The 15,073-nt window shown below is 39.8% G+C and overlaps 1 protein-coding gene across 1 annotated transcript in view; it reads right to left on the bottom strand.

Moving 5' to 3' along the window:
- Positions 1–15,073, bottom strand: part of SV2C (synaptic vesicle glycoprotein 2C) — a 107,776-nt gene that overhangs the window by 46,356 nt on the left and 46,347 nt on the right. The window contains exon 3 of the mRNA XM_061475780.1: positions 13,575–13,755. Within this exon, the coding sequence (XP_061331764.1) occupies positions 13,575–13,755 (181 nt within the window). The remainder of the gene's footprint in view (positions 1–13,574; positions 13,756–15,073) is intronic.

Here is a 15,073-nt window from a genome sequence, read left to right as displayed (position 1 = left end):
TGCAAAGTGCTTGGAAACATTCTCTATAAAAGGTTTGCTTCAGGCAAATGCAGTTTTTATGCTTATGAAATTTCAGACTTTACGTACAATCCTCATGAAATCTCCCTTAAAATATCCTAGGCTGCAATTTTGAAGAAGTGAGACTGTGGAGAGTTTCCCGTGGGTGGAGTATGTCTGTAGGATGTACAAATGTTTGTGGGATGATGGTTTAGGAAGTGGGTGGATGCTTCAAGTGAAAAGAACACACCCTATTTTAAGGGCATAACAAGTACAGAGATCCTGACCAAAGGCAGCAAAAAAGGCATCTCCTACCTATCAGCATTAACCAGCTATACCATGAGGGATGGGAAGTTGATGCTGCTTTAGCATACAAAATCGATCCAGGTGGGTTGACTCATATGCAATGTCCTAAATGTCCTCTAAGGCTACACAAGAAGCCTTGGCTATAGCGACCAATTTAATAGGGTAACTTTTTTTACAAATAGACCTTTTAGACATGCAAGAGGAATTTTGGAGCCAGCAAACTAAAATGTTTATTTTGGATATGCAAATAAACAGAAAACAATTCATCAGCTTTGAAAAACAAAACAGTTTTTCTGTTTCATCGGATGTAAATGACATTTACAGCAAGCACCTCAACAGGCTAAGAGAAGCTTAAAAATCTAGATATTACTTTCATCGTGGTTAAACAGTGAAAATAATGTCTAAAGGATAAATAGAGGATGTATTTTCATCATACAGACAACATCAGTGATTTAGAGTTGTAGGTCTCTGTTTCATAGCAACTGTGTAGTAAAGTGTGCTGTGCACTTCTTCACACCTTAAATGTGTGAATGGAAAACTTACTTCTCTGGTAAAAACTGGTAAATTCTTCCTTCTGTCCTTACGTAAGTGCAGAGTTATACTGCCAGAAGCTTTTAGGATACTGGTACCTTGTGAAGACTTGGGCAAAAGAAGATCAAAGCAACTCTGAATTCTCTCCACTGAGGATCTTTCACATACTTCAGCAACTATTGCAAATTCTGAATTAATTCATAAAAAAAACCCAACCATCATATCACCCAGTAGCTGGAAAGAAGAATGCACTTTCTAGTAAAAAAAAATCTAGGCTAGATCCCACCTTCACTTACGTTCATATAATCCCTTAATAATTCAGTGGCTCCAGTTGAACTCTTACATATTTACATGGAAGGAACAGAATTTGATCCTCAACATTTTTGTATTATAGCTTTGAAAATAGACTACCTCTGTGGTAACCCACCAACATTGTGTGAAATGGATGGTGACATGCACAGGAGGGAATTCCAAATAAAATCAAATGCAGAGTTGCCTCTGATTTTAAAGTAAAAAGACCTCACCTTTTGTTTTAATGGAAATACAAGCACTCTTTTCCCATAGGGTACAGTATTAAATTGGTTTCTGGCAATTAACTGGTTTGACACAGACAGCTGTTTGCTCTTACAGTGTTTGAAAATTTATGGAATTTCTTGAAAAGAATTTGATACATAAAACTATACTCCTCATCTGTACGTGCAGACTAAAGGCCTGTGAAAACCTTGCTGACTTGAGACAAATGTTTATTCTAAAACATAGGAAGGATTTTAACTTTCTTAAATACAAATGATTCAAAAAACCTGAAGTTTTTACATCTCATCTGTCATTCATGTACATGATTTCTTCAGTCATCATAATCAAAGCAATGGACATAAACTTGTTATCCAGAGATCACAGAGATGAGTCCATGCATTACTTCCTAAAGGGTGACAAAAAGCATCTATGAGATGTGAATATCCTGTGAATATGCACATATTAACTATACAGGGTTTTTATACCTCCAATGAAGAACTGAGTAGAGTCTGAACATTTTTTTAAGAGATTAAAAATCCACTGTTCTATACCTCTGGGTTGATGATCATAAATGATAACTGTCTCCAGAATAACAGATTCTGTAATAAGGCACAGCCTAAACTGACAGGAGGCAAAACTTTATTGAGTGGTTCTAGACCATAAAAGAAACTCTCTTGCTCTATAAGGATCAGTCTCTGTACTTAAAACAACAAAATGCATTCCTTCAGCCTTGCCTTTTTTTAATAAATACGTATGAATATATACAAGAAGGACACTTAATAAACAGCAGGACTCTTTTTCCACTGCACATATTTTTACATATGTGGAGAAAATGACACAAATGACAGCCATAATCTTTTTCAGCTTTTTTTTATCTTCTGCAATAAACCCCATCATAAGTAGGCAGAGCAAGACCAGAATGCATATTTTTTTTTTATTTTCTCAAAAAAAAAAAATTAGAAGGAAATACGAATTAATCAGCATATTGTTACCCTTTTTCATGCAAAAGATAAGTCAGTTTTGGAGCTTTCTAGATTTTTTCTTTTTTGGAGAAAAAATAATGACTTAAAATATTATTTGGCACCATCCTGGCTATAAAGAATATACACAATCTGCCCCAAAATTATTACTTTGCTCTTACATCTTACTGTTATTTCTAGGATTATGTTCTTAGTGTCTTTCTAGCTACATTTTTAGGATTTAGCTATCTCTTTCTGTCTGCTTTTGGTCATATACAGACACATGCATGCAGATTTCTCCACTATCTGGTACCTATGCCCTGCAGCTGCATTTAGTCTCTAGTGAAAGCCATTTTCTACATAGTCCAGCTTCCACTGAGTGTGCATATGACATGTGTTTTGGGTGGTAGGTCACATCTTCTGAGTTCTTACTTCAAAAAAAAAAGAGTTGTACTGTTTCTTCTATTTATTCACAAAGAAGGGTGTCTCCCTATCCAACATTTTGATGCAGTTTCAGTTTGTTTGGTTTTTTTTCTGTTTTTTTTTTTTGCGTGTTTGTTTTTTTTTTGTGAGGTTTGTTTTTTTGTTTGTTGATTTGGTTTGGTTTGGGTTTGTTTTATTGGGTCTTTTTAGATTAAAAAAAAAAAAAGCAACAGCTATTCAGGGGGAAATGACAACACAGAAAAAAACAACTGGTCTAATCCTACTTGTCAACAAAAGGTTCAGTTTCCAGCCCCAGAAAATGATGCAAACTGAAAGCTGTTATTTTAGAATGTCATTTCTGTATACTCTCTGTTCATAATTGTTCTGTGAAATATGGGCAGATTTAAGCGATGCACCTTTGGAGGGAAGGAGTCTGTGAAAGAAAACAATAAGATAAGATACATTTTTGCTTACTTTGTCACAAACAACGATGATAGATGTCTGCTAATCTACCTTCAGAGCTGTGATTTGTCACAAGATTTTGGCAACTGCACAGTGTGGCAGCTGGGATGAAAACATTTCTGTGAGCATTCAGGACCCTCTGACTTCAGATAGAAGCCTTTGTATATTTGCAGATCCACTAGCCAAAGGGGCTTGAAATGCAAAAGCATATAAGGAATAGAGATGATTAGGAAAAAACCTTTACAGAATACTAATTGCACAGGCAGGATGGTGTTCTTCTAAAATACCTTGTCTTCTTCCCTTTCAAACTTGGACAGCATCCAGACTAAATATATAGTGTCTGTGTGAAATGGTATTTGCAAGTTGTCCCTTGTTACTTGCAATTTTTTTAAAAGTGATAGAGCTTAAAACACAGATTTAGTGTTACACTCCTGAGATTTGGAAACTGCCCACCACCCTTTGCCCTTCTGCCAAATTGCACTTATTTCTATTCTGATTAATAGTTCCCTTACCCGCACTGCCACAAGTCCCATTAAAAACATCTGTTGATTTACTTTTCAGAACTGTCATTAGACTGGCGAAGTATCTGAGAGTAAGCAGCCAAATTGACCAGTTCTCCTTGAAAACTGCTGGATAAATCCCTTCAGAACTACAGCATGCTATAGACTAAGCTTTGTTATCATTCTACCCTTGTTTAAATACAAGTGCCTATTTTGATTGTGAATAGTATAGAAGCTGTCTTTCAGGTACACGTGTGGCTTGTCTGTTTAACAACAAGGAAGTCCTTGGGGTAAAGATTCACGTGATTGTTTCCTAAATTCTACCGTACTGTTTGTTCTGATGGAAGCTGGCCTGATGAGTAAATAATTCCCCAAATTTACTCAACACTACTTTGAAAAATCAAGTAAAATTTGATGTCAAGTTCAAGCATATAATTGTAAAGAATTTGCCTGCAGTATTTGCTCAGCTAGGTATGTCAGATATATTGCTTTCATGTTCGCCAGTATTAGTAATCATAATATTGCTGTTTATGAACATTCTCTTTTGCAGATTTTTATCTTCTTCATTGTTCTTTTCAAGTTTTCATTTGAAAGGCAGACAACATAGTGGGATATCTGTTAAAGATGACACAACCAATGAAGAGGCAGAAGGAATATTCTATAGGCAGCCAGCAGAAGTCTCACAATCACTAGACCTTGTTCTCATGGGGAACTTCAACTTACCAGATGTCTGCTCGAAATGCAATACAGTAAAAAGAAAACAGTTCAGGAGGTTGCTGGAATGCGTGGAAGATAAATTCCTGACACAGCTGGTGAGGAAACGTAGGGAAGGTTGCCCCTGGACTTGATGTTTGTGAACAGTGAAGGACTCGTGGATGATGCCATGGTTGGAGGCCATCTAGGCCACAACAATCATTAAATTATAAGAAATTTTAATTCTCGGAGAAGTAAGGATGGGGACTCAATAGGACTGCTACCTTGGGCTTGTGGAGGGCAGACTTTGGCCTGTTCAGGAGCCTGTTTGACAGAGTCCCTTGGGAGGCAATCCTGAAGGGCAAAGGAGTCCAGGAAGGCTGAATATTTTTCAAGAAGAAAATTATAAAGGTGCAGGAGCAGGCTGTCCCCATCCATTGAAAGACGAGCCATCAGAGAAGAAGACCAGCCTGGCTAAACAGAAATCTGAACTCGGGAAAAAAGGGAAAGTTCACAGCCTTTGGAAGAAGAGGCATGCTTCTCAGAAGGACTACAAATATGCCATATTGGATGCAGGGGGAAACAGTGACAATGGATGAAGAAAAGGCTGAGGCATTTAATGACTTCTTTGCCTCAGTCTTTTAAGACCAATTGTCCTCTGGTTGACCAGCCCCCTGAATTTCTGGGAGGCAGGGATGGGGAGGAGAACGAAGCCACATAATCCAAAGAGAATTTGTTAGTCCTGCTACACCACTTAGACACATGCAAGTCTATGGGGCAAGAAGGGATCCACCCAAGGGTAATGGGGGAGCTGGCAGAAACACTCACCAGGTCACTTTGCATCATTTATTGGAAGTCCTGGCTAACTGGGGAGGTCCCAGTTGACTGGAGGTTGGCAAGTGTGACACTCATCCAGGGAGGGCCAGAAGGAGGATCTTGGGACTACAGACCTATCAGTCTGACCTTGGTGCAGGGAAAGATTATAGAGCAGATCATCTTGAATGCCATCATGTGGTATGTACGGGACAACTAGGTGATAGGGCCCTGTCAGCATGGTTTATGAAAGGCAGGTCCTGCTTAACTAACCTGATCTCCTTCTACAGCAAGATGACGCACTTAGTGTATGAGGAAAGGCTGTGAATGTTGTCTATCTAGACTTCAGTAAAGCCTCTGACACTGTTTCCCACAGCATTCTTCTGGAGAAATTGAATGCTCATGGCTTGGACAGGCATACTATTCACTGGGTAAAAAACTGGCTGTATGGCCAAGCCCAAAGACTGCTGGTGAATGGAATTGAGTCCAGTTGGCATCTGGTCACAGATGTTGTTCCACAGGGCTCAGTATTGGAACCAGTTCTGTTTAATATTGTTATCAGTGACCTGGATGAGAGGATCAAGTGCATCCTCAGTAAGTTTGCAAGAAACCACCAAGTTGGGAGGGAGTGTTGATCTGCTTGAGGACAGGAAGTCTCTGCAGAGGGATCTGGACAGGCTGAATTGACGGGCTGTGGTCAGTGGTATGAGGCTCAACAAGGCAAAGTGCCGGGTCCCACACTTGAGCCACAACAACCCCATGCAATGTTCCAGGTTTGGGGCAGAGTGGCTGGAAAGCTGCTCATGGAAAGGGACCTGTGGGTGCTGATTGACAGAGCTGAACGTGACCCAGCTTGAGCCCAGGTAGCCAAGAAGGCCAACGGCATCCTGGCCTGTGTCAGCAATAGTGTGGCCAGCAGGGCCAGGGCAGTGATCATCCCCCTGCACTGGTGAGGCTGCACCTCAAATACTGTGTTCAGTTCTGGGCCCTTCACAGGTAGTGAAGTGTGTCTGAAGAAGGGCAATGAGGTTGGTGAAGGGGCTGGAGAACAAGTCTGATGAGGAGTGGAGCAGCTGAGGGAACTGGGGTTGTTTGGATTGGATATTAGGGACCAGGGGAGGTTTGAATTGAATATTAGGAAAAATTTCTTCACCTAAAGGGTTGTCAAGCACTGGAACAGGCTGCCCAGGGAAGTGGCTGAGTCCCTATCCCTGGAGATATTTAAAAGATGTGTAGATGCGGTACTTAGGGACATGGTTTTGTGGTGGACTTGGCAGTGTTTGACTAATGGTTGGCCTCAATTATATTAAAGCTCTTTTCCAACCTAAATGACCCTATGATTCTGTACTTTTTCTTTTGATTGTTTTCTGTCATGTAGGCTCTCTACCTTATTTATATGTTTCACTTGTCTAGTCTTTCTCTCCCTTTTGTATAATCTTTGCTCCTCATAAGGCTACTGTCCTCTTCTAACACCCTAATCAAAGATCACTTCTTTCACAGCTACCCCAATTTTACATTAGTCAACATTTCCCCACAGCTGAAGCTGTTACAGATGGATCAAAGCTGTTTGGAAAGCTCAGACCTTTCCAACTGCTTCCTTGGCTTGATCGAAAAGTGTGTCTACCCTTTTGGAATACACTTTCAGCTTTGAAGCCAGTCACCTGTAGAGCTATTCATTAGCTCACAGCATAAAAACGCTGATAGACATGGGTCGGAGATAGCTTAGAGCTGGAGAGGAATTAGAGACAGCAGTATTACAGCCTTGTGAGGGTGAGAGGACATAAAGTATTTCAAGAGACAGAAATGAAGAAAGTGGGCATGAAGAGGTAAAAGATAAATACAACATGATAGTAAATACTGATGACACACAGTTACAAAAGCAGCCTGTTGGTCTAGATCAAAAGTTCTTGAAGGCAACTGCTTGTTCCAGGTCAACCATCTTGTGTTGTGTCCACATGGTCCATACCCCTGCTGGAACATTTTACAGTTATGCATTTGGGCTGCTTGTATGTCCTTCCTGTCTTGGCCATTAAAAGAAGGGGATATACAATAGGAATAGTTTCTTGACACTACACATGATATATGAAAATAGTATTAAAAGTCAGCATGGGTGGATTTACACAAGCAATCACCTCAAAACTGCTAGTTACAAAAAACTACAACCATGGTTTTGGATTTTTTGCTAACTATTGATTCACATAAGAATGTGAAGAATTCAATGAAAGATCTAAATGATGAGTTTGGTGTTACTACATTGACACCAGCAATCTTTAGCAGATCCTAGTAACATAGAAGGAGTACTGCAAGCAGCTTTAGAGGTATTTCTGAAGGAGGGTTAGGAAAGCTGTCTGAAGGTGAATCTCCAATTCAGTGAAGTATATTCTAGAAAAGAAACATTGTATGATAGTATATCTCAAGAGAGACAGTTATTCACAAAGGGCAGTGGGCAGGAAAAAGGCTTTTTTATAGCTTTTAGTTACATAAGTTAACTGCATCTGTGAGTAATACCTCACAGTGGCAATGTAAAATAGGCAACAACTCTGGTTCCATTCAAGTTAACAGTGATGTTATGAATCATGTTCTAGTATTAGAGAAACCTTTGACAATTTCAAAGACAGATGTAACAATGTGCTTTTTGATGATAAATCTTTGCACATTTCCCACATGGGCGCTGATAAATACAGCTCACAGTTTATTGTCTAGGTCTTTTTCCTTTGTAGGTGTCCTGGGTTCAGCAGTAGCAGTTATTTTTTCTCTTTCTTAGTAGCTGGTGCAGTGCTGTGTTTCTGACTTTCAGCCTGGGAACAGAGCTGATAACAGCAATGTTTTAGTTGCTGCTCAGTAATGTTTACTCTGACCAAGGACTTTGTGAGCCTCATGCTCTGCCAGGGAAGAGGGGAAGCCAGGAGGAAGTAGAGACAGGACACCTGACCCAAACTAGCCAAAGAGGTATTCCATACCACAGCACGTCATGCCCAGTATATAGACTGGGGGCAGTCACCTGGAAAGGTTAGATCACTGCTTGGGTCGGGCTGAGTATTGGTCAGCTGGTGGTGAGTGGTTGTATTCTCTCCCCTTGTCATTTCCCTTATCATTATTATTACTGGTGGCAGCAGCATTGGTTTGTGTTATACCTTAGTTACTGGACTGTTCTTATCTCAACCCGTGGGAGTTACATTCTTTGGATTCTCCTCCCCATCCCCCTGGGGTGGGGCGGGGCGGGGGGGGGGGGGGGGGGGTGGGAGAGTGAATGAGCGAGCGGTTGGGTGGCTTAGCTGCCGATTAGGCTTAAACCATGACAGTTCTTTTTGGCACCCAACATGGGGCACGAAGTGTTGAGATAACGACAGATCTGACCGGAGGGTGTCTAATCATATTTGTGATAAGCATTCATTGGTTTGGATTAATAGTCATTTGTCACAATGCTGATTTATTGGCTCTCAAAGCTGTCGCTCTTGATCTCAGAGTTTCAGCATGTCGTACCTTACTTACAGCCGGTATTTGCTGTGTTAGTGTTTATCGGCTGGGGGCCTTGGGCTAAGGTTCTTGTTTCATTGTGCTTTATGGTATTGACTTGTAATACAATAGAATCATTGATCATGAAATTGATCTGGCTTGCGTCCCCAGTGTGTTCATCACCTCTATACTTTGGGAGGTATAAAATAGAAGCGTTTAGCAATTACACATCTTTTTTCCCCTCCTCGGGTGGTCAGCCCGTGAAGGAGACATTCCCTTACGTTCCCTGTCCCCCCCCCCCCCCCCCCCAGACCGTTTACAGCATCATTTGAGAGTTCTGAAGGTTTTGAGTGGCTTTTAGGTACCCTTGAGAGCTGCCTGCTGATTGTAATGGGGATCACGATGTTGGCACGTATACAGAGTGTTTTACCCACGACCATTTTGTCTGGTCTCAAGAGTTAAGCAGAGTTGGGTTTAGGCCTTGTCCAGGGTTTGATGATGATATAGGAGGATGAAGAGGTTTTCCCTGAGGCTGCATAGTCACGAATAGTGTGTGGGATAGGATGGGCAAGCATCTAGGCCAGTGGGCCCCCCTCCAGTGCTTTGGAACTTCACCACTGAACAAGTGCAAAATAAAGAAGAATTAATAAAACATTTAAATGAGGTGTGTTGTCATCCTGGTCATACCAGAGAGGGACAAATCATGGCAACATGCTGGGGCTTGGCCTATGCTTACAGAACCCTGTTCAACACCATCAAGCACCTTCAGAAAGAAAAAAAATATCCCTGGATCTGATGGCAAAGCAACAGACAGCGCAGCTACTCCAGTGACAAGTACAGCGGCTACCCAAACCCCAACTGTGTTTAAACCACGACAGTAGGAAACCATGTCTAAAGCCCTCTTAGACCTTTACCAGCCTTTTGGGTTCAAGTTCCTTTTGAATTTTGATTAATCAATCGAAGAATCACAGCTATGATATTATTTTCTGTAAAAGGAAATGATTTTGCATATTGTTCAACATTCCTTTATTCTTTTCACTAGCTTAAGTTTACCTTTCTTATCCCTCAATATCCTTTATCCAGCAGTATCTTAGTATTATTGAGACTGTTTTGAATTCTAAACAATTTTTTGCATGCAAAATTTTTACTAGCCATCAGTTTTTGAGATGCAGCATAAGTATTTGAAGGGAGTTTTTTCTCTGAGCAGTTTACTTGTATAAACACATTTTGACTGCAAATAAAACCTAAGAACCTGTTTCATAGTATTTTTTATAAATAAAAACTTCTATCAGATAATGTTTTTATTTTTTATGCTTCTTAGTCTATTTTTATATTATCTGGCAGATAACAGACCAGTTTAAACTCTATACATCTAAATGATATCTTCTGAACACTTCTTAATATTTTACTGACTTTGAATTATATGAAATTATCCAGATAATTCTTTGGCTCTTCAAAAAGCTCCTCTTCAATGTGAGTAACAATACTATTCTGCATTTAAAGCACATAATTAAATTCTTTACTTACAATTATTCCTATTTCACATTTGGGCTCCCTGATTCAACAAAATTACTGGAATAAAGCCACCTCTCTTGCTAAGAGAGGTATAGAGGTATGTCAGTGAAAAAAGAGAAGACTGTGGGCCCTCTCCAGGAGGTAACAGGAAAGTGGTCACCCAGGATATGGGGAAGGCTAAGCTACTCAAAGATGACTTTTTCCTTGATCTCCACCAGTGAGTGTTTCAGACAAAGCACTCAGAAGACAAAGGCAGGGACTGGAAGAATGAAGAATTGTCCTCTGTTGGAGAAGATCAGACTGAAGACCATATAAGGAACCTGAAGGTGTGTGAGTCCATGGGACATGATGAGTTGCATCCGTGTGTCCTGAAGAAACTGCTGGATAAAGTGGCTAAGCCGCTATCCATCATATTTGAGAAGTCATGGCAGTCCAATGAAGTTCCCACTGGGAAAAGAGGAAACATAGCCTCCATTTTTAAAAAGGGAAAAAAGGAAGACCCAGGGAACTACAGGCCAGTCAGTCTCACTCCAGTGAGCTATGGGATGTAGTAAAGAATGCAATAAATGCTCAGGATCCCTTTAAGCAAATTTCCTGTCATGCTGCAAGAATATAGGGCTTCAAAGCTGGCACAAACTTCTGAGAGTTTCTAAGTGAGTGACACGGGCTTCTTTCATAGCAGCTGATGCAAAGTATCTGGAAACAGATAAGTGTTAGATGCATGCTCTAACAGTAGCATATATGTGTTTAAAAGTGAAAAGATTTGCTTTACTGTCTCTGTAGCTGGAACATTCTAGCCTCTCCTTTCTTGGTGCTTGGCATATGATGTGTCTGTTTGCTGTTACAGCTGCTCTCAACACAAGATCATACCCAAGGCAGGGTTGAAAATCAGAGGAAAGGCAGATATGACAAAAATACCATCTTGAATACTGCTGTTAAGTGAAAAGTAAGCCTCCTCTGAGGTCCAGTGAGCAGATGAAAAAGAAGAGCACCAAACATGCAAAGTCTGGTGGTAAACTACGTCATCACAGCAAACATTGAGAGCAGAAGAAGAAAGAGTTTTCCCTCATAGAATCATAGAATAATTAGGTTTGGAAAGGACCTTAAGATCATCTAGTTCCAACCCCCCTGCCATGGCACCTTACGCTAAATCATATCACCCAAGGCCTCGTCCAACCTGGCCTTGAACACTGCCAGGGATGGAGCATTCACAGCCTCCCTGGGCAGCCTATTCCAGTGCCTCACCACCCTAACATGAAAGAATTTCCTTCTTATATCCGATCTAAACTTCCCCTGTTTAAGTTTTAACCCGTTACCCCTTGTATGGAGCACAGATCGAGTTCTAGAAACCTCATGGTTTTTATAATGCTACTCTGATAACCAGCTGAAAGGGATTATTCTGAGCAGAAGTCTGGTCTTTGAAAAAAATAGCAAATGTGAGCCAGCCGAGCATCTTTCTCTGCAGCAATTGCTATGACCACTGCTGTGGTTTAACACCAGCCAGCAACTAAGCACTAAGAAAGAATTAACTCTATACCAGCTGAAACCAGGACAAGGAATGACTTTGTAGTTCATCGTGTCTTGGGTTCTTGTTGTCATTGTCTGGTTGTTCTCTTTTATGTTTGGTTGGGGTTTTGTTGATTTTTTTTTTTTTTTTGGGGGGGTGGGCATTTAAAATGTAGTTGCCAAATTATCTATTACCAATTGATGCAGTTCTCAAAGATGAGGTAGGAGAGTTTCAGACAAGTGGAGACCAAAACAAGTGGAAGATAAAGATCTGAAGGGCTTGTTCTTTCAAATCATAAACTGGGTACACAATAGAACATGCTTCCTAATCCAGGACGTACATTTATCACAAGTAAAACTATAGGAACTGCATGTTACTGGAAAAGCAACAGGTATAGGTGATGAGGAGACCCTGCAGGCAAGTTTAGCATGAGGCATGACAAATACACATTTTGTCATATGTCCCAAGGGGGAAAATCTGGGAAACTGACAGTGTCACAAACCTGCCTCACAATAGACAAACCTTTGTGGCACAAGGGTCCAGTACTGCCCTCATGAATTGGTCAGTATATAACCCAATAAGCAGATACACAAGCAGCTTCTGGTCTTTGAGAGGGTCATGGAACATTGAAAATGTCATGTAAAGTGAGCAAGATTCGTCTATGGAGAGAGAAAACTAATACCTGAAATTGAGAGTGACCTATAATATGGAAAAAAAGTAAAGTAGCTGGATGGGATTTTTTTTGTTTGTCTTTCTAAGTTTTTTAAGAATTGGAAGAGTTGCCTCTTGATCTTTCTTAAAGTCACATTTGACAATTTGGTGACTAAGGGGATTCTTCTAGAAAGAAGACTCCTCACATCTCCTTCTTCTCTCCCTTTGCCCTTCTACCCTCATTCCTAAAACAGTTTAATAATACTTAGTGCTGTAGTAACTTCATTTTGGTATTTTGAGTGGCTAGTCCAACCCTACTTCAGACCAGTTCAAGGGGTTTCTAAAACTGCAGACATCACACAACAGTGTCAGTACACTGTGGTCACATAAACTGTAGCCAACAAACCATAGAAGTGGACTTCATGTGCATATCTTTACAATCAGCATACTGTGCTCTCACCAGATCCTGTCTGTTCAGCATCCTAAAAATTGGTAGTAGCGTGAAATGAAATTGTAACTGGGAGTTTTGATCTGAGCCAAGGAATTACCAGAAGTAAACTAACTGCTCTGCAGAACAGTACTCTTGATTATCCAATGGTGCAGTAAAGGTAGAAGCTTTCTCATAGTAATTTACTTCTGTATCTCGATCTCTGCTCATGTAAGTTTAAAATTATAAACTTAATTGACCATTACCAATATCCTAAACATTTCCAACAACTGAGAAGTTATTTAAATGAAAAGTAAAGCAAAACCAAAGTCAAAAAAAAACATTCTTATGGAGAGAGCAATAATATCTGGCACACTCCAGGGCCCTGTTTTAAATTTTATAGTATTGAATTCAGTGGTATTATAAACAATAGTATGTGTGCAAAGACATGAGAAACTTTACAAATATTGCTGAAATCTTACAGTACACATGTGAGGAGGGTATTATTTTGCTGACTGAACAAACAATACATGGAGAAGCTGAGGCGTAGAAGAGTTAAGCAAATAAATCAAGTTCACAAAGAAAGTCTGTTGAAAACTCAATTTCACAATTTGCAGTCTGTGTCTTTCCCCTAAAATTATTATTCTTCTCCTTCAGGTTATTATTGTTATTATGTTGCTTAGGGGTACAGGAGCTACCTTGTTTAATTCTCTCACTCCTGACACAGACTATATTTCTACATTAAATAATATGCTTTTACAAACAGTAAAGTTTTATTAACATAAAAAATTGTGGAAAGGAACAAAACCAGAGAAGCTTACCCAAATCCAGAAAACAAGCGACAGAAGAGGAAGAAGCCATAGCCCTGGACAAATGATGAAAGGAAGGCAAAGAATCCATTGACAGACATGCATATCAGGAGTGACTGTCTCCTTCCCACCTTGTCTGCCAAGCCTCCCCAGAAGAATGCCCCCACCATCATCCCCAGGTACACTATGCTACCTGCAATACACAAAAAAGAAAGATGTTTTGTGAGCTACATAACTGACCATAATTGATGAGACCAAAAATAATTGACCTTCTATATTGACAAAACAAACGGTATACAGATTGATTTCTCCTTTCTCAGGGATTATAAATTATATGCACATTTTTGAAAATATATCTAGTGAGAACAGATTTCCTACTGTGTCTTGTCATCTGTTACCAGACACACTGAAGCTTACTATAATTATTAAACAAGGTACCTCTAGCTAAAACAATTAAAATAGAGGTAAATAAGACTGAAGGGGAGAAAGAATGCCACTGCTTCCTCAGTAATCAACTACGTTCATGTTAAGCACTGCGAAAGTTATAACTTCCCCTACAGTAATGAATTGTCGGAACATTTCTAGTATATAAGCAGTTCTGTAGTGGTTTAGGCACTGGGAGTAAGATGTGCTGAGTCTGGGAATAATGAAACAGGCACTTTCCCATTTAAGATCTATAGAATCAAAGATGTCCAGCTTGATTAGTTTTTTCTCTCTACTTTTCTTCTCTGTACTACAGTAGTATACTGCTTTATTTAAAAAGGCACTGTCCTGTATACAGAAAAGTACTGGAATGTTTTGGTTTGTGGGTTTTGGTTTTGGGGTGGTTTTTTTTTGGTTTTTTTTTTTGTGTTTTTTTTCCTCAAAGAATTTTGTACAGATGTATTAGTTTAGCTACATATATGAAAATGGGATAGGAAAAAATACTATGGGGTGATTTTATTTTATTTTTTCTACATTAATGATGTTTTCAACATGAAGTATTTTCCCACAGAAAGGTAAGTTGAAATATTTAACATATTAACCATTCACACGTAGCATATTGTGCATCACTTCCTTTCCAGGGAAACATCTTCTGTGAGACATTCGCGAAGATGCACAACGCAATGAGCACACTGTCAGAAGAAAAAGTATATACCAAGCTTTGAACAGAACCAACCAGATTTCTATTTTATTTGATACATGTCATTCTTTTTCCACCTACTTTCTCACTGAACTTCCCAGTTTGCTTTTTATCTACCTAGCAGTTGCTGTCATCTTCTATGTCTACTACAGAGCAGGAATTAAACATCAAGTATCTGGAAGCAGCTAAAATACTAGCAATCCAAACTGTGTCACTTTTCAAACAGCCACAAGAGCAGACAAATTCCCCAGCAACTCTGCTGGGCTCAAATAGCTGTTTTGTAAAATTCTGGTCTCCAAAAGAAAGACCTCTGCCTTGCAGCAGGTAGTTGGAATAGAAAGAAAGCTGGAAAAAAAAACCAACGAAACACTTAAAGGCCTGGACTTTT

Source organism: Pezoporus flaviventris, unplaced genomic scaffold (genome assembly GCF_033815535.1).
Source record: "Pezoporus flaviventris isolate CSIRO_AGI_PZ_B2104156 unplaced genomic scaffold, CSIRO_AGI_Pfla_v1 ptg000090l, whole genome shotgun sequence".
Taxonomy (NCBI): Eukaryota; Metazoa; Chordata; class Aves; order Psittaciformes; family Psittacidae; genus Pezoporus; species Pezoporus flaviventris.
Note: the sequence above shows the minus strand (reverse complement) of the source record. Positions and strands in the feature narration are given on the sequence as shown.